The sequence below is a fragment of the Mustelus asterias genome, chromosome 25, assembly GCF_964213995.1.
Source record: "Mustelus asterias chromosome 25, sMusAst1.hap1.1, whole genome shotgun sequence".
Lineage (NCBI taxonomy): Eukaryota > Metazoa > Chordata > Chondrichthyes > Carcharhiniformes > Triakidae > Mustelus > Mustelus asterias.
The window spans coordinates 46,939,594-46,962,081 of NC_135825.1; the positions used below are offsets into that span (position 1 = coordinate 46,939,594).

The 22,488-nt window shown below is 46.5% G+C and overlaps 1 protein-coding gene across 1 annotated transcript in view; it reads right to left on the minus strand.

Moving 5' to 3' along the window:
• Window positions 1–22,488, minus strand: part of LOC144479215 (DENN domain-containing protein 2C-like) — a 145,396-nt gene that overhangs the window by 61,714 nt on the left and 61,194 nt on the right. The window contains exons 2-3 of the mRNA XM_078197876.1: window positions 5,002–5,088; window positions 2,449–3,537 (exon numbers count right to left, since the gene is read on the minus strand). Of these exons, the coding sequence (XP_078054002.1) occupies window positions 2,449–3,537; window positions 5,002–5,057 (1,145 nt within the window). The 5' untranslated portion in view covers window positions 5,058–5,088. The remainder of the gene's footprint in view (window positions 1–2,448; window positions 3,538–5,001; window positions 5,089–22,488) is intronic.

The window sequence follows — 22,488 nt, forward strand, 5'->3', positions numbered from 1 at the left end:
GAACAAAATAAAGAATTTGCACCATGACTGGTATCAAAGTACTAGACAGATTGGGTGCAGCCAATAATCCACAAACAACACACTCGCTCGCTAAACCTTGGACAACCAAAGTGGTTCACAACAAGCCAGGCACTGTCAGGAAAGACTAACGGGATAACTTCATCATTCCTCATTGAGGATTTACAATGGGTCAGCTTTAAGAGGTGGCACTGCTATGTCGATCACTGATCAATCTCACAAACACATCAAACAACCAAGCGTTGCAGTCTCTGGGACCAGGTCATGGCGCTGCAACTTGTCGAAGCATTTCAATAAGTTCTAAATGAATGAGTTTGACGCTTGTTCATATCTCCAGTGACGGAGATGAAAACGCACCAAAGGTACAAGAACTGTAGAGAAAATTCCACATTATTTACTCAAAGACTATAAAAATCCCACCACGTTCTGCTGACACTAATCCTCACACAAGGTCAGTTAACGGATCTGTTTTAGTAGCGGTTATGTTTAAAAGATGTGAAACATTGACACAGAAAAACTGTCACCTCCTTTCTGCCCCCGCTCCCCAATACACACACAGTAAAAATCAATTCACTATAACCGAGTGATTTCCATTCTCATTTCCATTCTCCTCATTCACATAGTTCTTCACCCACAATTCAACAGGTTAATTACTCATTTATAACGGGAAGATTACCTCTCTCCAGCTGCTGCTCATCACTCTGTGTTCCCATTTCCTCTGGCATTCTGAACCGGAATGTTCTGGCACACTTTCACCTCCGATCAAGGTGCTAAGCACTAAATGCCAGCTCTGCTGGGTGGGACATTCATTCAGACTCCTGACACCACAGTCCCAAAGCAACCGCTTCACTCAGAACCCAATCACAGCAGGAGATCCCGGGAGGATAGCGAAAACTCCAAGGACAACCTCAAAAAGTGTTCCTGAAGAGGTCACAATGTCCTCCTAACGGGAGCCCAACACTTCCTCGGCATGTAACCGCCCCAATCTGGAGAAGCTTCACTTGGGAAGACACTGGACACATGGGGCGGGAATTTCCGACTGCACTCGCCCCGAAATTGGAAAATCCCGCCTGAGGTCAACGGATCTTTCCATGATTCCCGTGACGGGCGGAACGGGAAAATTCTCCCCCTGGAGAGTCTTCCTCGGAAATACACAGAGGCAACGTCAGGCACAAACCCTCAAACAACTGAATGAGGCACCCCTCCCAGCACCACCTGCCCCACGCAACAGGGACTGCATTTCCTACACTGGACTTATCGATCATCTCAAAACCCATCAAAACAGAGTGGAAGCAAATTATCCTCAATGCAGAGGGACTGCTCGAGGAGGAGGAGAGATTATAGTACGAATAAAAGCATGGAGGCTATGACAGGCAGTGAGACAGCGAGGAGATCAAAGGTGACTGGGGAATATCCCTCACTCAAAGATCACTTCATTACTAATGAGGCACGTACTATGCCTGGGTCAAACGTACACTTAGTGATAGAGATCCTAATGAATCATAGAATCCTTACAGTGCAGAAAGAAGCCATTCAGCCCATTGAGTCTGCACCAACCACAATCCCACCCAGGCCCTATCCCCGTAACCCCACATATTTACCCTGCTAACCCCCCACACTAAGGGAAAATTTAGCATGGCCAATCAAACTAACCCGCACATCTTTGGATTGTGGGAGGAAACCGGAGCAAACCCACGCAGATACAGGGAAAATGTGCAGACTCCGCACAGACAGTATTCCAAGCGGGAATCGAACCCAGGTCCCTGGTGCTGTGAGGTAGCAGTGCTAACCAATGTGCCACTCTTGAGCTCCACAGATGATATTCCAGTTGAAAATTGGTGTTTGATGTTAAAAATGTATCACCTCAAACATAGTTTATGTTAATCAGTTAAAAGCTCTGAAACAGATCTCAACTTCTTAGTTTAGGCACAGACAGATTTTCTCAGGCCTTTCTGATTTCAAGTGGCAGCTCATCACCATCTTCTCAAAGGACAATTACAGATGGACAACAGGTGGCACAGTGGTTAGCACTGCTGCCTCACAGCACCAGGGACCCAGGTTCGATTCCCGGCTTGGGTGATTGTGTGTGTGGAGTCTGCACATTCTCCCTGTGTCTGCGTGGGTTTCCTCCCACAGTCCAAAGATTAGGTGCAGTGGGCCATGTTAAATTTTCCCTTAGTGTCCCAGGATGTGTAGGTTAGAGGGATGAGCGGGGTGAATGCATGGGGTCACAGGGATAGGGTGGGGTTGGGCCTGAGAAAGATGTCGGAGAGTTGGTGTAGACTCGAAGGGCTGAATGGCCTCATTTTCACTGTAGGGATTTCGTGTTTTACGAATAAATGCTGGTCTAGCCAGCAAAGCTCAGATCCCATAAGCAAATAATATAGAGAAAACAAATCAATCCTCCAAAGTGAATGGTGCTTGGCGTACCTGTTGGTCTTTTTTAATGGTGTTTCAGTCCCCAGTATCTTGGCTGAAGTAGGTGGCAGGGGGGGTGGGGAGCCAACATTTTCTTTTGTAGGTGTCAGCTTCCCTCGAGGGGAAATATCCTTGGAATTTTTATCGACAGCGTATTTGAAGGTTCTGCGGGGTTTGGGCACAGGATTAATTTTACGTGATTCATCCTTTTTCTCAGAATCAGTGTATGCATTCTCTGGGTGCCTAATTGTCGCCTCTCTGTTCTCAAAGTTTTTCAAATTTAAATCCTTCTCTGTTGAGCTGGTGCTCTCTCGTTTCCTCTTCAGCTCGGAAGCACAGGTTGCATTCTTATCTTGTAGAACATCATCCATCTTCTTCCAGAAATTCTGGGATGTATAAAAATTCCCGGGCGGTAGCAGCTTTCCAGAAGCTGTTGTACTCTTCACCACACTCTCCAGCTTTTTCACCTGCGGGATCACTGAACCCAACCCTCGCGAGTTCAGCTCTCCCCCATTTTTCTCATCAGTACTTTCTGTCTTTTGGTCATTCGCATTCCATCCTTCCCTGAAATCTAGGCCCAGGCTTTTAGCTTTTACTAGGCCTCGTTTATTGCCACCGACTGGGCTTTCAACCTTCGCCAGAAGTGGGCACCCGTACTCTGGCGGTAGAGCACCTTCACTGGGCGTGCGCTGGTCTGCACTGGTGCTCACTTTCCCCTCCCATTGGGAAATCTTTTGTTTAATGTTGACATTGTGATGTCGGGAGCTGACTCGATCTCCATGGTTGGGAGCAGTGCCCACTGAGTGCATTTTCTGCAGTGGTTTTTTTACACCCCCAGGTCCATTGTGAGGGGCATCCCCCCGCCCCGTGGCTGTGTCTCTGGACAGCTGTGTATCATTTAGGCCTGCTCTCCTCAAGCCAACTTTCGAAGAGTGCTCTATCGCCACAGCTGGTGGTTGGGCTTCCCCCGAGGCCCCAGCCGATTGAACCTTGTCCAAGTTCCTGGTTGGAGGCCACTTGTACGTACGGGGACCTTTGCTTGCAGGAGTACGAGAGCTCTTGCTCAGGGCGTCTTCAATTTCCTTCACAATATCCTTCACCCTGCCAAAAGAAAACATATGACTATATTAAGATCTGATTAGGTCACTGTTGACTAGTAGGCGTGACAGCGAGAGGCAAGAATTGGCAGGCACGTGTCAACAGGGACCACTACTTGGCAGTGGAGAGGGAATGTCGGTGCCAAGGAATAGTTATTCACATGACAGTCAGCAGTCTCTGAGTCGGCAACTCCACTGGATAGCATGGAGTGTCGGCACAAGACACAATGACCCAAATAAGCCAGCACAGTGGGAAAAGATCACAGCAAAATCTGATGGGACTGAGAGCAAATTCCTTGGGCACTGCGTGTGAAACCTTCGAGGAATGTCGGAGGTTGGGTGGCTGAAAGAATGCATGCAATTATTACAACACGTTTTGATGTTCCAACCACTTCCATTCAGCACTTTCAGACTTGAGAAATCCCACACCATAAACATCGCAACAAACAATTATTAGAGCACCTTGAGGTACAAAGAGCAGGTTACAGAAGGAGACATGGAAAGAAACCCAATACAACGGCAAACTGCAGCAGACATAACACCCTGCGTCACAATGTCTGTCCGCACAGATTCGAGTAAAGTCATGCTGTGTCAAGAAGGGCACACCTTCAGCAACCCTGGGGTCAGGTTATCCGAGAGCCTTTGCAGTCAGAGAACAGCACCTACCCTACCCTGCCGTGTCAAAACAAGAGGGGGAGGGTGTGCAAGCACGAGGGGGAGAGACAGAGGAGGACAGGGGGGGTGGGGATCTGAGAGAGGAGGTGGGGGGGGGGGGGGGGGGAGGGGGGGGGAAGAAGGGGGCTGAGGAGCAGGGGCTGAGAGAGGGGGTGGGAAAGAAGGGCCGAAGGGGGAGGAGAAGGGGCGAGAGAAAAGGGGGAGAGGGGTAGAGGTGGGGGGAGATGGGAGGGGTGGCGATGGCGCAGTGGTATTGTCACTGGACTAGTAATTCAGAGACCCAGGGTAATGTTCTGGGGACCCAGGTTCGAATCCCATCACGGCAGATGGTGAAATTTGAATTCAATAAAAATCTGGCATTGAAAGTCTCCTGATGACCATGAAACCCCATTGTCAGAAAAACCCATCTGGTTCACTAATGTCCATTAGGGAAGGAAATCTGCCGTCCTTACCTGGCCTGGCCTACATGTGACTCCAGAGCCACAGCAATGTGGTTGACTCTTAAATGCCCTCAGGGATGGGCAATAAATGCACGATGTGCCAGCTAGCAGCGCCCATGTCCCATGAAATAATTTTTTAAAATGGGGGGGAAGAGATGGAAGGGAAAGGGTTACAGGGAGATGAGAGCGGAGAGAAAGGGTAGCAGATAGAGTATGGGAGAGGAGGGAGAGAGAAGTGGGCAGAGAGAGAGAGAGAGACAGGCGAGGGACAAGTGCTGAGAGTCTCACAATGTGAGGGTTAATCCAATGCTGAAACAGTTAAACAGGAAGCTTTGTGAAGCGGTTCCACTGACCGGCTGCAAGTTGTGGGACTAAGGGGACGGTCAGCAGCTGCCCTGGTTTCACTCATCACTCCATTGCCTGACAGGCCTCATCCTCACCTAGAATGCAAGGAGACAAGAAGAGAGCGAATGTCAAAGTCAACAAAAGGTCATCGGGTTAAAGTTGTTTCATTGAATTGAGGCCGATACAGATTTAAACAGTCGAGGCCTCTCACTCTGAACAAAGGTTGTAACCCAGAATCTGTACCACCGAACCTGCCATGTTCAGGGGTTCCTGCACCCTGGGGTCATTGAACTGGGCAGAGAATGGCAATGCCATCAGCCCCGCACATGGTCAGACTGACCCCTCTGTCTCCCACCCTGTGCCTGGCCCTGCCCCTACGCATTGGCCCCACCTCCTGGTCAGAAACCCACCCCACCCCTGGTCAGAACCCCCCCTCCACACACATTGGCCCCACCCCTGGTCAGTGTCCCAGGAACGTCGCAAAGCAGCTCACCTACAAGGAATTACTGGAGTGCTGTAATGTTGTTTAACAGCCAATCATTTACACATAAGATCTAATTAAACCCTTTTCATTAGGATTAATTATGGACGAAATTTGGAAAAAGATGACATTTATATTTAACGCATTCAATTCTTTTACCTCAGGACTTTCCAAAGCACTTTAACCCCAATGAGGTACTTTTCAAGTGTAGTCATTATAAGAATGCAAGATGCGATGGCAGCCAGTGTGTGCTCACAATTCAATAAATGATCAATAGTCTGCTACACTGCCCAACAACCAAACCAAGACACATCAAACTCGTACATGTTTAAAGTAGCGTGGTGAACCATAGATGGTTAGCACTATGGGTACTGAACCATAGATGGTTAGCACTACGGGTACTTGTACATATGTTACACTTGTTATTGTTGGGGTTAGGGTTGGGGTGTTCTACCTGTTGGTATTGTTCTGTGGTACACTCCGGTTGGCTCCCCCTTCCTATAGGAGTATAAAGGTCACTGCACTTCCTAGTGACCCTTTAGTCTGGGATTGTATTGTTAAGCAGTATGCTCTATTCTTGTTGCTAATAAAAGCCTTTATTTCCCAGGTACGACCCAGCCTCCCGAGTGAATTAATCGCGCATCAAGTAGGGAAAATGTCCCAGATCTAATGGAGTAAAACCAGACAAATATTAACTCCTGTGCCATGAGGTTAGAGATAGGGAGAGCTGTGGGGCTGGAGGAGGTTACAGAGATAGGGAGGGCTGTGGGGTGGAGGATATTACAGAGATAGGGAGGGCTGTGGGGCTGGAGGAGGTTAGAGAGAGCGAGGGTTGTAGGGGCTGGAGGAGGTTACAGAGATAGGGAGAGCTGTGGGGCTGGAGGAGGTTAGAGAGAGTGAGGGTTGTAGGGGCTGGAGGAGGTTACAGAGATAGGGAGAGCTGTGGGGCTGGAGGAGGTTAGAGAGAGCGAGGGTTGTAGGGACTGGAGGAGGTTACAGAGATAGGGAGGGCTGTAGGAAGTTATAGAGCTAGGGAGGGACAAGAATGTGGAGGGGTTTGAAAACAAGGATAAGAATTTTTAAATTGAGTTGTTGGATTGTGAGCCAATGTAAATGAGTCCGTTTGGTAGGTCAGTGGGAACTGGTGGAAGTTGGAAAATGACTGCCTGAGTTTAGGAAAAGTAAATATAAATAACAAATTATTTTCCATTCACTTTCAGGATGCGAGTGTTACAGACTAGGTCAGCATTTATTACCCATCCCGTGTGATGGAAATCAAACGGAGATATCGTATTCCAACAGACAGATTATAGAGAAACGGGGAGACTGACAATCGCCAAACTTCACCAAGAATGAGCCAATTCATTGCAGACTCTGAGATACTGACTCAAACAATGATGTGCAGGACAAGAGGCTCGGCACCATTATCAACATCCAAATTATATTTTGTATTGTCAAACCTCTGACACGCTCTCATCCCTACATTGTAAATACTCAGCAGAATCTCTTCAGACAATCAGTCCCTAGCTCTTTCAATTCCTTCTCGGAAATTCGGCATTGCTGGCAAAGCTAATGTTCCTTTCCCATGTCTTGTTGGCCTTTGAAATAATGAGACCTTCAAATCCTAATGTTTGGTATCTGACAACTAAGGGGTTAGGTAACTTCAAAGAGCAACTAAAAGTCAACCATTGCTTACCATCATTATTCATAAAGGTCTTTTTTGTTATAAGATTGCCTTTTAGAATAACATCCACAACAGCCCTATTCCAAAGATTGATGGATCATATTTTAAAGGTCTCTCTGGTGTACAATGTTACCTGGATGATATTCTAATGACAGGATCCAGTGAACAAGAGCACTGGAATTATTTAGAAGCAACATTGGGACATCTTCAAGCACACGGCCTGCATATCAAGAAAAGTGTGACTTTTTCCAGACATCAGTCCAGTATTTGGGTCACGTTATGACAGTAAAGACCTTCATAAAACGCCTACAAATATGGACGTTACTTGAGGAGCACCATGTCTGACGAATGTAACGTAACTGAAATCATTTCTAGGATTAGTAAATTATGGAAAATGTGTTCCCAATGATACAACTGCTTCAATATGTAGCAAAATATATGAAACAGTCATAGTACTGGACAACGGAATGTGAGAAAGCATACAAGAATGTCAAAGATGCTTTACAGAAGTCTGAAATATTGGTTCATTTTAATCCAAATACCATTACTGCTCACTTGCAATGCTTCAGCTTATAGAGTAGAGGCAGTAGTTTCACATATTATGCCTTCAGGAGAACACAAGAACTAGGAGCAGGAGTAGGCCATCTGGCCCCTCGAGCCTGCTCTGCCATTCAATAAGATCATGGCTGATCTTTTCGTGGACTCAGCTCCACTTACCCGCCCGCTCACCATAACCCTTAATTCTTTTCTGTTCAAAAATGTATCTATCCTTGCCTTAAAAACATTCAATGAGGCAGCCTCAACTGCTTCACTGGGCAGGGAATTCCACAGATTCACAACCCTTTGTGTGAAGAAGTTCCTCCTCAACTCAGTCCTAAATCTGCTCCCCCTTATTTTGAGGCCATGCCCCCTCGTTCTAGTTTCACCCGCCCGTGGAAACAACTTCCCTGCTTCTATCTTACCGATTCCCTTCATAATCTGATATGTTTCTATAAGATCTCCTCTCATTCTTCTGAATTTCAATTCGGTGAATAGAACGGTTAATAGCTTTTGCTTCGTGTATTCTGGCTAGCGCGGAATCTAACTATGGTCAGCTAGAAGACACACTGAGTATACTTTCTGACGTATGACAGTTTTATCATTATTTATATAGTCGACACTTTACGTTATTGACTGATCGTTAAAGATCAATTACTATTTTTGGGCTGTATAAAGGCTGTGAATCATCATTAGCTGAGAGTCGATTGAAAAGATGGTCACTGATCCTATCTGCACATTCATACAATTTTTTATTTCATTTGTCAGTTGGCTTCCATTAACACTGCAAAGAGGTGAAAATCCCCTAGTCACCACTCTCCAGTGCCTGTTCAGGAACACTGAGGGAGAATTTAACATGGCCAATGCATCTAACCAGCACGTCTTTCGGACTGTGGGATTGTCATGCATCATAATAATGATGCATTATTATGCTTACCTTTACCTATTAAACAGATAACAACTAGTTTTGCTAATATTCTTTATTTTTCACTGGCAGATCATTTGCCTGCGACAACTTCTCACGTTCTGAGAAATACCAGAAATGATCCAGTGGTGGGGATGATGATGGATATGGTATTGAAAGGAATGAGAGCTGGAATATATCTTGATTTGAAACCGTGTGCGTCAAGAAAGCCTGAGTTGGGTGTCTATTGTAGGAAATCTGGGTGGTTATTCCTCCCAGTCTGTGTGGAAGAGATTCTGGACAACTACATGAAGGACATCCTGGATGGAGGAATTAACACGTAGTTTGTAGAAAAAGTGGGACATCATCAATCCTGTGCTTGAATAAGAAATACACCACCATTGTCTCCTTGACACCCTTGGCAACGGCCTAAAATGCCAAGGCAATGATTGCATGTAGGTTTTACTAGTCCATTTGAAGTTACATGTTCTTAGTTATTATTGATGCACATTCGAAGTGGCCAATATGGTTGTCATGAGATCTACAACATCGGAACAAACCACTGATGAAATTTTTGCAAGATTTGGTAAACCGAAACAGATTGTTAGTGATAATGGTTCACATTTTACTTCACAAGAGTTTGAGGATTATCTCAAACTAAGTGGTATTCAGCATATAAAATCCGCACCTTATCATCCAATCAATCAGTTAGCTGAAAGATTTGTACAATCCTTGAAATATTATTTAAAAGCTTCAAAAGAGCAAGGTTCGTTATTACGTTATGTGAATAGCTTTTTGGCATCTTATAGAAACACTACTCACACGACGACCCAAAATTCACCTGCATTGCTATTCGTAAAGAGAAAGGGCAGAACAAAGTTCGATGTTATTACCTCCTGAAACTTCAGAGATAGTAGAGTGTCAACAGCAATCTCAAGTTGCTGGACAAGAAGTCTAGGAAGGGAAGGGGAAAACAACGCTCATTTCAACAAGGAGATAGAGTGTTAACATGTAATTATGCCACGAGTGAGAAATGGATACCAGCCTTAGTTTTAGCAAAAACAGTTCCAAATTCTTACATGGTTCAAACTAAAGGTGAACTAGTTTGGCGACACCATGATGACCAATTGTTGTCATCTCAAAATGATTTCACTGAATCATCTCCAGAAATAGTCTTCAGTCCCTTGTGCTGTCAGTGCTACTACAGAAGACTTAGTTGAATCTGAATTGCCTGATTGTGTTTTTGCTGCTAAACCACATGAAATGATACAGAATAGAGCTGTGAAGAAGGCCTATAGTGTGTTAGCTTTTATTAACAGGGGGTTGGAGTTTAAGAGCCGTGGGGTTATGCTGCAACTGTACAGGACCTTGGTGAGACCACATTTGGAATATTGTGTGCAGTTCTGGTCACCTCACTATAAGAAGGATGTGGAAGCGCTGGAAAGAGTGCAGAGGAGATTTACCAGGATGCTGCCTGGTTTGGAGGGTAGGTCTTATGAGGAAAGGTTGAGGGAGCTAGGGCTGTTCTCTCTGGAGCGGAGGAGGCTGAGGGGAGACTTAATAGAGGTTTATAAAATGATGAAGGGGATAGATAGAGTGAATGTTCAAAGACTATTTCCTCGGGTGGATGGATCTATTACAAGGGGGCAGAACTTTAGGGTTCATGGTGGGAGATATAGGAAGGATATCAGAGGTAGGTTCTTTACGCAGAGTGTGGTTGGGGTGTGGAATGGACTGCCTGCAGTGATAGTGGAGTCAGACACTTTAGGAACATTTAAGCGGTTATTGGATAGGCACATGGAGCACACCAGGATGATAGGGAGTGGGATAGCTTGATCTTGGTTTCAGATAAAGCTCGGCACAACATCGTGGGCCGAAGGGCCTGTTCTGTGCTGCACTGTTCTATGTTCTATAATTAGTTCCAAGGGAAAGACTACTGAAATTCCAAATCATACTTGTAGATTCAAGAACAGCCAAATTCCAGAACCTCATACAACCAAAGAGATTTCGACATCCTCCTGGTCGACTTCCTTATTGACTGTGTATGATGATTAATAATGCATAGTGGAGTATCACTGATCCTACGTATGACATCGCAATAACTTGTTGTCATGACCACAGAAGGGGGGAGGGATGTTATAAATTTAAAAGGGTTACAGGTTGCTTTAAGAGTTAATCATATGATGTTATGGGGACGTCATTAGTGTGTTGCCACAGGCAGTCATTTTATTTTCAGTTTTTTAATTCTGTACAGAGCAGAGAATAAAACCCATTGTGTATTAGTTTGAATCTGTGTGCAAACCAAGTATTTTTCTGTATAAAACCCACAACCCCCTAACATAGTAGGGGGAGGCTGGGAAGCATTGGAGAAGTGGGGGAGGTTGGGGGCTGTTGGAGGATTGGGGCTTAGGGAGATGTTGAATAGTGCAGGGGGAGTTTTAGGGTGGGGTGGGGCGAGAGTGAAACATTTTTTCTAGTTGGGCTTCCTTATTTATTAATTATATTTTTCCATTTTAGTTTGTAAATTGAGTGTACAGCACAGTGTATATAGCAGTTTCTGGGGAAGGGGAAAACAGTTCAGTTCTTGAGTTACGGCCGTACTTCGGTTATGTACCTTGTGTCATTCACAACAACATTCTAATCCACATTTTTCCTGAGCTCCTGGATTGACAAATAAATAGCAACGGAATTCCTGTCAAATTAACAATACTGCGTGATGCTGACCATGTAAAATTTGCATTCTGGCTTGTTAACTAGTCGCAGCGAGATCGTCTGTTGGACACACAAACTAACGTTGCAGTATATCATTGCTGCTCAGTATTAATGCTACGGAGATATCGGACAACATCTGTAACCAGATGCCACCAATGGGAATTCATCGCTTTACTTAAACCTTTCTGAGATTGGTGAATCGTGCAGGTGGGAAAGAGATCATGCATTATTGAGGGGGAGGGTTAGGGGGAGGGCTTGGGGGGGGGGGGAAAGAGGGGGGGGGGGCTAGGGGGAATAAGGGACCCCTGGAAAGAGAAGCAACATCAGGGAGCACAATCTCTCTCCCTGGCCCAGAAGGTCATTAGTGAACCAGCTCACAATTACTGAGATTAGTTTTATATTCCCGTAGCCACCCCTAATGCTAGGGAGGTTGTTGGTAACTGGTGAAATTTAAATTCAATTTATAAGAATCGGGAATATAAAACTAACCTCAGTAATGGTGATCATTGATCTGGTTCACTAATGACCTTCTTGGCCAGGGAGAGAAATTGTTCTCCCAGTGTCTGCGTGGGTTTCCTCCGGGTGCTCCAGTTTCCTCCCACTGTCCAAAGATGAGCAGGTTAGGTGGATTGGCCAGGCTAAATTGCCCCTTAGTGTCCCAAGGTGTGTAGGTTAGGGGGATTAGTGGGGTCAATACTGAGGGTTATGGGGAACAGGTCTGGGTGGGATTGCTCCTTAGTGTCAAGTCTGAAATCGCTCGATAACAGCCACAACATAACAGTGGTGAGCTGCCTTCTTGACCACTGGATGCCATCATCTTCCCAGAATCTACAACACTTGAGACAAAATTAAATCATGAAATCAAAGAAATCATGTTTTCAAAACTCAGTATTTCAGCCGATCTCAGCCAGCACAAGAATATATATATAAGAGTCATAGAATTTTACAGCACAGAAGGAGGCCATTCAGCCCATCATGTCTGCACTGGTTTCTGAAAGAGCTACCCAGCTAGTCCCTTTCTCCAGCCCAATCTCTGTCACCCTCTAAATTCATCACTTTTAAATCTGTATCCAGCTCTCTTTTGAAACTTCCTGTGGAATCTGCTTCCACTCCTCTCCCCGGCAGCACATTCTAAATCCCAACAACTTCGAGTGAAGAACTTTCTCCTCATCTCACTCCTAGCTCTCTTGCTGACCATCTTGAAATTATGACCCCCTAGTCACTGACATACAAACAAAAATATCCTTCCTTACCCTGTCAAAATTGGTCATCATTCTGAACACCTCAGCAAGGTCACCACTTAATTTTCTCTGTTCCAAGGAGAATAAACCCAATTTCTCTAATCTTTCTTTGTACCTAGAATTCCTAATTCCTGGTATCATTCTAGTAAATCTCCAACGTACTCTCTTTCGGGCTTAACATCCTTCCTTTATAAAAGGAGCCCAGAACTGAATACAATACTCCAAAAGTGGTCTGACCAACGATTTGTAGAGGTGTAGCATCACTCCCTTGCTTTTATACTCTATGCTTCTATTTATAAACCCAAGGATCCTATCAACCTTCTTAACAACTGTAAAAATTATATATACTTTTTAAAATTCATTCAATATGATGTGGACTTTGCTGGCTAGGCCAACATTTATTGCCCATCCATAATTGCTTGAGAAAAGGTGGTGATGAACTGCTGCAGTCCCCGAGATGTAGGTACACCCACAGTGCTGTTAGGGAGGGAATTCTAGGATTTTGACCCAGCGACAGTGAAGGAACAGCGATACATTTCTAAGTCAGGATGGTGAGTGGCTTGGAGGGGAACCTCCAGGTGGTGGTGATCCTGGGTATCTGCTGTCCTTGCCCTAGCTTCTAGATGGTAGTGGCTGAGAGTTTGGAAGGTACTGCCTAAGGGACCTTGTAAATTCCTGCAGTTTATCTTGGTACACACGGCTGCCGCTGTTCGTCAGTGGTGGAGGGAGTGAATGTTTATGGAAGGGGCAATCAAGCGGGCTGCTTTGCCCTGGATGATGTTGACCTTCCTGGGTTTAGTTGGAGCTGCACTCATTCAGGCAAGTGGAGAGTATTCTATCACTCCCCTTACTTGTGCCTTGTAGATAGCGGACAGGCTTTGGGGAGTCAGGAGGGGAGTTACTCATCACAGGATTCCTAGCGTCTGATCTGCTTTCATAGCCACAGTATTTATATGGCTAGTCCAGTTCAGTCTCTGTCCAATGGTATAGTGGGGATTCAGCAATGGTAATGGCATTGAGTACTGCCTGCCAATGTTATTGCCTGCCTGTTACTTGCCACCCGTCAGCCAACATGGATATTTGCCTCAGCCTGCAGCGAGTTGTTTAATTGTCCGCCATTCACGGCTGGACACGACTGAACTGCAGAGCTTAGAACTAATCAGTTGTGGAATCATTTAGTTCTATTTATCACTTGCTGCCAATGCTGTTTGGCATGCAAGCAGTCCCTGTGTTGCAGCTTCACCAGGCTGGCACCTCATTTTTAGTTATGCCTGGTGCTGCTCCTGGCATGCCCTTCCTGTCCGCTTCCCTGAATCAGTGTTGATCCCCTGGCTTGATCGCAATGGCAGAGTGGGCGGTATGTCAGGCCACGAGGCGAGGCGATAGATTATGGTCGAGTACAATTCTGCTGCTGCCCACAGCGCCTCACATGCCCAGTCTTGAGTTGCTAGGTCTGTTCGAAGTCTATCCCATTTAGCATGGTGGTAGTGATTGGGGGGTGGGAGGTCTCCTCAATGTGAAGACAGGGCAAGGACTGCGTTGGTCACTCTTACCAATAAATACTGTCCTGCCAGTGAGACAGGGCATATCCATGAACGGTGATGATGGTGTCTGGGATAGTGTGTGTAACGTTTGGGTACCAGATCAGAAACCCCAAGGTATGAAGCCCAACTAGACCCCAACAGTTTTTTGACTTTGGCATTAGTGTGAGGATAAGGTGTTTCACTTTAGGTGTGATTCTATTGACTCACTAGGAAGCTTTTATCAAAACAAACTTTATTTAACACTTCTGTTTAACGATAACAAATGAATCAGCTTCACATTTAACATTTGAACAATACAAGATAAAATTCTTAACTGCTAATCTCTCACTATTAATTCCAATTCAAGCAATATTCCTCTTACAGACTTAAAACCCCTCTCTAAAATCAGTTAGCAAACACAGGCTTACATGCTTGTAATTAGATTGTCAGTCTTAGAACGCTTTGGAGAGAGAGAGAGACACATTTTGCTTCTCTCAGAACCAAGCAGAAACTGTCTGCTTTCCCCTGTAAGCTTAGCTCCTCCTTTAAGCACATGACTATCAACCTAATCAAAATCCGACTCAGAAACCCCCCAAACAAACAAAAATGCATCAACTCAGATTAAAACAAACACATCCCTCCTAAAATCAATCAATTGCCTGCATTCTCAGTGAATTGCTTCTTTTGCAGACAAATTGGCACCATGTTAAACAGCTGAATTTTAAACATGCCCCTTACAAGAAACATGATGTAACTACATTTGTTATAGGCACAGCATCATCACAGTAAGGTATGATTCCATGAGTATGACTATGACTATGTCAGGCTGTTGCTTGACTAGTCTGGGAGACAGTTCTCCCAATTTTGGCACAAGCCCCCAGATGTTAGTAAGGATGACTTTGCAGGGTCAACGGGGCTGAGCTTGCTGTTGTCATTTCAGGTGTCTACTTTGACGTTGGGTGGTCCACCTGGTTTCATTCCTTTGAGATTTTTTTAAGCAGTTTGACATAACTGAGTGGTTTGCTAGGCCATTTCAGAGGACAGTTGAGAGTCAACCTCATTGCTGTGGGTCTGAAGTCACATGTAGACCAGGTAAGGATGGCAGATTTCCTTCCCTAAAGGACACAGGTGAACCAGATGGGGTTTTTTAATACAACAAATCGCCTTTTTTTTAGTAAGGCGTTTGATAAGGTCCCCCATGGTCGGCTCATGAAGAAAGTAAGGTGGTGTGGGGTAGAAGGAAACTTGGCCGTTTGGATAAGTAACTGGCTATCTCATAGAAGACAGAGGGTGGTGGATAGAAAATTTTCAGACTGGAGATCAGTTACCAGCGGTGCACCACAGGGATCAGTGCTGGGTCCTCTGCTATTTGTGATTTTTATCAATGACTTGGAGGAGGGGGCTGAAGGGTGGATCAGTAAATTTGCAGATGACACCAAGATTGGTGGAGTAGTGGATGAGGTGGAGGCTGTTGTAGGCTGCAAAGGGACATTGATAGGATGCAAAGCTGGGCCGAAAAATGGCAGATGGAGTTTAACACTGATAAGTGCGAGGCGATTCATTTTGGTAGGACAAATTTGAATGCGGATTACAGGGTCAAAGGTAGGGTTCTGACGAATGTGGAGGAACAGAGAGATCTTGGGGTTCATATCCACAGATCTCTGAAGGCTGCCACTCAAGTGGATAGAGCCGTGAAGAAGGCCTATAGTGTGTTAGCTTTTATTAACAGGGGGTTTGAGTTTAAGAGCCGTGGGGTTATGCTGCAACTGTACAGGACCTTGGTGAGACCACATTTGGAATATTGTGTGCAGTTCTGGTCACCTCACTATACGAAGGACGTGGAAGCACTGGAAAGAGTGCAGAGGAGATTTACCAGGATGCTGCCTGGTTTGGAGGGTAGGTTTTATGAGGAAAGGTTGAGGGAGCTAGGGCTTTTCTCTTTAGAGTGGAGGAGGTTGAGAGGCGACTTAATAGAGGTTTATAAGATGGTGAGGGGGATAGATAGAGTGGACGTTCAGGGACTATTTCCTTGGGTGGATGTAGCTGTTACTAGGGGGCATAACTATAAGGTTCGTGGTGGGAGATATAGGAGGGATGTCCGAGGTAGGTTCTTTACTCAGAGAGTGGTTGGGGTGTGGAATGGACTGCCTGCTGTGATAGTGGAGTCAGACACTTTAGGAACTTTCAAGCGGTTATTGGATAGGCACATGGAGCACACCAGGATGATAGGGAGTGGGATAGCTTGGTCTTGGTTTCGGAAAAGGTTCGGCACAACATCGTGGGCTGAAGGACCTGTACTGTGCTGTTCTGTTCTATGTTCTAATAGTTTCATGATCATCCAGATTTTTTTTTTATTGATTCAAATCCACATCCCCAGAGCATTACCCTGGCTCTCTGGATTACTAGCCCAGTGACAATATCATTGCAATACTGCCTCCATTACAGCACCTTGAACCTAATAAAACATCCCACAGCACGTTATAAGAGTATTTATGGATATAACAAAGTGACAGAGAAATATTAGACCAGATGAACAAAAGAAAGATATTAACACTGGTACTACTCTTGGGAATCATGTGGCAACTGCAGCTGGGAGCTGGGTGAATAAGTGAGAAACTGGCACCAGTATTTGACTAACTGGCCAGCACTTAAATGCAGCACAGAACTGGGGGAAGCAGCCAGATCCCATGCAGCACACCCCCAGTAAAGAGGAAACATATTCAACAAATCGAGGGAGGAGAGTGGGAATATCCAAATGCCTCACCCATTTCCATAGTCCTTCCGTAGCCTCGATGCTCCATATCCCTGCACTCCTCCAATTCCAGCTTGTTGCTCATTCCTTATTTTAAACTGCCCCACTATCGGCAGCCGCACCTTCATCTGCCTTGGCTAAGCTCCGAAATTCCCTGCCTTAACCACTTGGCCTCTCTACCTGTCCCACCTCCATGACCAAGTGTGGTAATATCTTCTCCTTGGTCCGATTATGCTCCTGTATCTTGGGGTGAAACAGGCACTATATAAATGCAAGTTGGCCGAGGGAATGTCTGCCAGGGTTCTAACTCGCAGAGGTTCACACTGCTCCGGAGGAAGTGGTCACGCAGGTCTCAGTGGACAGATGATCATGATGTCTGTAACGTTGTGCTGAGCTGGCACAGTGGCAGAGTGGTTGACGCTGCTGCCTCACAGCGCCAGCAACCCGGGTTCGATTCCCAGTATCGGTCACTGTCTGTATGGAGTTTGAACGTTCTCTCCGTGTCTGCGTGGGTTTCCTCCGGGTGCTCCAGTTTCCTCCCACAGTCCAAAGATGTGCGGGTTAGGTGGAGTGGCCACGATAAATTGCCCCTTAGTGTTGGGGGACTAGCTAGGGTAAATGCATGGGGCTATGGGGATAGGGCTTGGGTAGGATCGTGGTCAGTGCAGGCTCGATGGGCCGAACGGCCTCCTTCTGCAACGCAGGGTTTCTATGATTCTGTGAGCCAGTCAAAGACTCTCTCATGATCCTCCTGTAATCCCATCCATGAGGCCACTTCATGAACCCTGCAGCCTTTAGCTCCCAACATGTCCTGTGTCCCACAGCTGATGTGGCCGGACTAGGCGTGGAGAGCAAAGGCCACTTGCCCCAACCTGTACCACCACCAGACAAACAAATGGAGCTGAAGTTATTGTCCCTTCCCCCCTGGGCGCAACCAGGCCGATCCTCAGCAACCGGACGAACAAGAAATTAGGTTCCTCCAAATACCCGTTTTCACCAAACACCAACCCACCATACACAATTAACTCAGCCCCAATTAGAAATGGCAGCAATCCTCCTCATGTGAAGCACCTTCCTTCAGTCGCCGCTTGGCTGCGTTTCTGTATCTACCTCACAGGAGGCCCAGACTGCACAGCCTTCACCTCCTTGAAAGTTTCAACATTAACGGGCAACCAACTGAAAGAACGTTCCAGAATCTGCCCAAGCTGCCTGATTGGTTCTGTGTGCTGTCTGCAAAACCTTGGAAATCACCTGAACATCAACCGAACAAGAAATTCAGCAGAATTCTCTTCAGAGTGGCGGGAGTGTGGAGCTCGCTACCACAACTAGTGGTTGAGGTAAATAGCATCGACACAGTGAAGGGGAAGTTCAACTCATGAAGGAGGAAATAGTGTGTCGATGAGGCAGCTTGCAGCAAGGTGGGAGGAACTGCAACTGGTGTATCAATGACAGTATAGACCTGTTGGGCCAAATGGCCTTTCTCTGTAAATACCATGGACAGACAAGCTGGAGATAGGGCTGCTCAGAGAGCATGCAATAAACAGTCAAATTCATCACCCCAGATGGTTTAAGGTCCCAAGTGATGCAATACTCAGTTGTGATCCGAAGGTTCCGGGTGCTAAAATTGGACACAGTACTTCAGGAAGAATGGGGTTTTGTTTTTTTTTAAAGAAAAGGCCAGCTACAATTCCTGTCCCTATTCCCTGTCCAATAAACACCAGTTATGAAGTGTAGGGGAGACAGTGGGAGAGGACAGCTTCTTACATTCTTACTGGCGGCACGGTAGCACAGTGGTTAGCACTGCTGCTTCACAGCTCCAGGGACCTGGGTTCGATTCCCGGCTCGGGTCATTGTCTGTGTGGAGTTTGCACATTCTCCTCGTGTCTGCGTGGGTTTCCTCCGGGTGCTCCGGTTTCCTCCCACAGTCCAAAGATGTGCGGGTTAGGTTGATTGGCCATGCTAAAAATTGCCCCTCAGTGTCCTGGGATACGTAGGTTAGAGGGATTAGTGGGTAAATATGTAGGGATATGGGGGTAGGGCCTGGGTGGGATTGTGGTCGGTGCAGACTCGATGGGCCGAATGGCCTCCTTCTGCATTGTAGGGTTTCTATGATCAAATAGCCTGCTTCTGTCGAAGGTTACACTTGCAACATGATCGGTGTGTGAGCGACTAGGGGGTAGCCATGCCTTCAGAAGCAAAGACTAGAAGGTAATCAAAAAGGTGTCCTATCTGCACTAAATTCTTCTCCCTCTCCCCAGTTGAACATTTCCGCGTCCTCCCCAACAGCGACCAAAACTGATGGGATGATCCTCCACACTTGGAAATAGTTCATTTTCAATCTCAGAGGTTGACTGGCAGTGATTAACACTTAAATAAAAGCAAAATAATGCAGAGGCTGGAGGTCAGAAACAGTCCCATCAGACTCGAAATATTACCTTGGTTCCTCTCTCTGCGAATGCTGCTGGATTTTTCCAGCATTTTCCATCATTAACCTGTTAAAAGGGGTCACTGGAGTGAAGTGACCAAGCTACCAATGCGGAGTTTGTTTGCTATCCACAACCCTAGTTAACCTCGTGCCTCTCAGTGCATTAGCTGGGAAGCCAGACAAAGATGTTGTTTTTGCAAAACCAATGGTGCGGCACATCACTGCCAGCATCTTCTCCGTTTCCACAGTTAATACAGCACGAACTTGCCCCTGGCCTGGATTTGCTGAGGCAAATACACTAGAGATAACAGCAAAGATATTAAGCTCACCCACAGATTTTGAATGCAATTTTTGGGCTCACATTTCCAAGTGCCAGTTACTTGTTCCTACAGGCCACACCTCAAAAACATTCATTCCTTGGGAGGTGGAGATTTGATACTCTTACAGGAAGTCTATGCTCCTCTGTGGATGAACTGTGAGCAGCACCCTTTTTATAAAGTTCACCAACTGTGCTGCAATGTCCACATGCACCCATGGCCCAACCGAGAGTCACCCACCCAATGCCATCACTGCGCTGTGACAGCCTAGCAAAGCTCACAGCTTAAGGACACTACGTGCCACATCGGTACAAATAGCAGTCAGCCAGGAATGCTCTCTTTCCCTCCCCTGCTTCCCCACCCCCAATCGACTAGTATCCAGGTATCTCTGCAGGAAAGCAAGCACACTTTCCTGGGGCAACACAGTGGCTAGCACTGCTGCCTCACAGCAGCAGGGGCCCGGGTTTGATTCCCGGCTTGGGTCACTGTCTGTGTGGAGTCTGAACATTCTCCTAGTGTCTGTGTGGGTTTCCTCCCACAGTCCGAAAGACGTGCTGGTTAGGTGCATTGGCCATACTGAATCCTCCCTCAGTGTACCTGAACAGGCGTCGGAGTGTGGCGACTAGGGGATTTTCAGTGGCTTTACTTGTGACACGAATAAATGAACTTAAGCAAAGCGAAGACTGGGAACATGACCAGTTGTGCTGTGATAGGCTCCAGGAGCTAACCTTCACCAAATGGGCTCATGTGCTGAAGCTTGTCTACTTTGTCTGTGGCTGGTGCTAGCAAGGAGGCGGCCCTCTCAGGGCAAAACGACCAGGGATAAATCTTCCGGCTCCTTGCAAGTAGAAGAGAAAACCCAGAGTGAAGTTACAGTGGGATCTATCACTGGCACCGCTGGCCTATCCTCTTACTAAACAAGCGGGGCTGGTAACACGTGCTTGGACTGAGCTTTTCATAACAATGAATTCGGCTGAAGTTACAGACTGTCATCAAACCAGAAACCCAGAATACTCTGAAAAAACAGGAGCCAAAATGGGTCAGCAAAATTAACTCAAACTGAGATCAAGAGGAAAAAAAGTTCAGACATCCTGCAGCGAGAGAGAGAGACTGGAATGATGAGAGAAACATTGAAATATGTGAAACGGCAATAGAGAAATGCAGAGAAAGCAAAGCAGCTGAGAGTACAGTGAGCGTCACAGCACGGAAAGCACGCAGCAGCAGGTAGGGAAAAAGAGGCCTCAACTCTGGAAGGGGGGAACTCTCCACTCCTGTCACCCCTGGAGGCGACTCAATAAAGTATAAAGGCTCAGTCCCTATTGATTAAGGTGGCAGAGTGAGAGGGGTGACACAGGGGATGCAAGAGGGAGCAAAGAGATAGGGAGAGATAGATAGAAAGAGATGATAATAAGCTTGTCTGGGAGGTAACAAATTGTGGAGATGCCGGCGTTGGACTGGGGTAAGCACAGTAAGAAGTCTCACAACACCAGGTAAAAGTCCAAAACCTGTTGGACTTTAACCTGGTATTGTGAGACTTCTTACTGTAACAAATTGCACAGAGTCTTGCTGCTGCTTTTATGGTGTGTGGTTCTGTGCCAGCTCTGAAATAGTTTACAGACTCTGCCCCCAGTATAAGGGAAAGGGCAGTAAGTGGAGCAAAGCAGACAGAATGTGAGTGCTTATGACGTGGCAGTGTCTCCAGGAACCACATCCCCACCTCCCCTTGCTTACTAATGAGGTGTTCAAATAAACGCCCGTCTCCAGTGTAGAGAATCCTCCAGGATTCAAAGGGACACTGTAACAGATTGTTCAGGGGGAGCGAGGAGGAGGGGGGAGCAAGAGAGTAGGAGTGAGGGTGAAAGAGAGAGAGAGAGAGAGAGAGAGGGGGAGTGAGGAAATTCCTAGTTAATAAACGCCTGCAGTTTTCAGCTGGTTTTTTATGCCCAATGGGCCTGCGCCAGTTCCAGAACAGTCACACGATGCCAGCTCAGTAATTAGCCAAGCCAGGATCAGTTGTGGTGTTCGCTGGAACAGGTCAATGGGCTGGTTGTCGAGGCAGCAACTGCAGGGAAACAGGGACACTTTGCTCAGTCAAAGGGCACAATGTCGGAATCTCATGTGCAGCATCCACAGGAATCAGGGTAAGGAGTCCAGCCTATAGAACGCTGAACCCAGCCAGGCGCTGAGGAACACACAAGGTTACAGCTGCCACAATGATCCATTGATACTCATTGCACAGCCAAGCTATTGTTCAAGGAATAAATGAAATGAACATTTGGGAGGCTTTTGCCCCTCGGTCAGCCTCAGTATCCAGTCTCCCCTCCAGAACATCCTCTCCACGTGCTAACAGCTTAGTTCAGTGATACACCTGTATGGATGGATACATGGGACTGGGATATATAACTGTGACTGAAACATGGCTGAGAGAGGGGGGCAGGACTGAAAGCTCAAATGTTCCAGGGTATAGATGCTATAGGAAAGATAGAACAGGAGGTGAGAGAGGAGGGGGAGTTGCACTTTTGATTAGGGAGAACATCATGGCAGTACTGAGAGGGGATATATCCGAGGGTTCACCCACTGAGTCTGTATGGACAAAACTGAGAAATAAGGGAGAGATCACTTTGATAGGGTTGTACTGCAGCCCCCAAATAGTCAGCGGGAAAAACAAAGAACAGAGAACAAAGAAAATTACAGGGAGGGGGGGGGGGAGGGAGAGGGAGGGGGGGGGGGTGGGAGGGAGAGGGTGAGGGTGAGGGTGAGGGTGAGGGTGAGGGAGAGGGAGAGGGAGAGGGAGAGAGGGTGAGGGAGAGGGTGAGGGAGAGGGTGAGGGAGAGGGTGAGGGAGAGGGTGAGGGAGAGGGTGAGGGAGAGGGTGAGGGAGAGGGTGAGGGAGAGGGTGAGGGAGAGGGTGAGGGAGAGG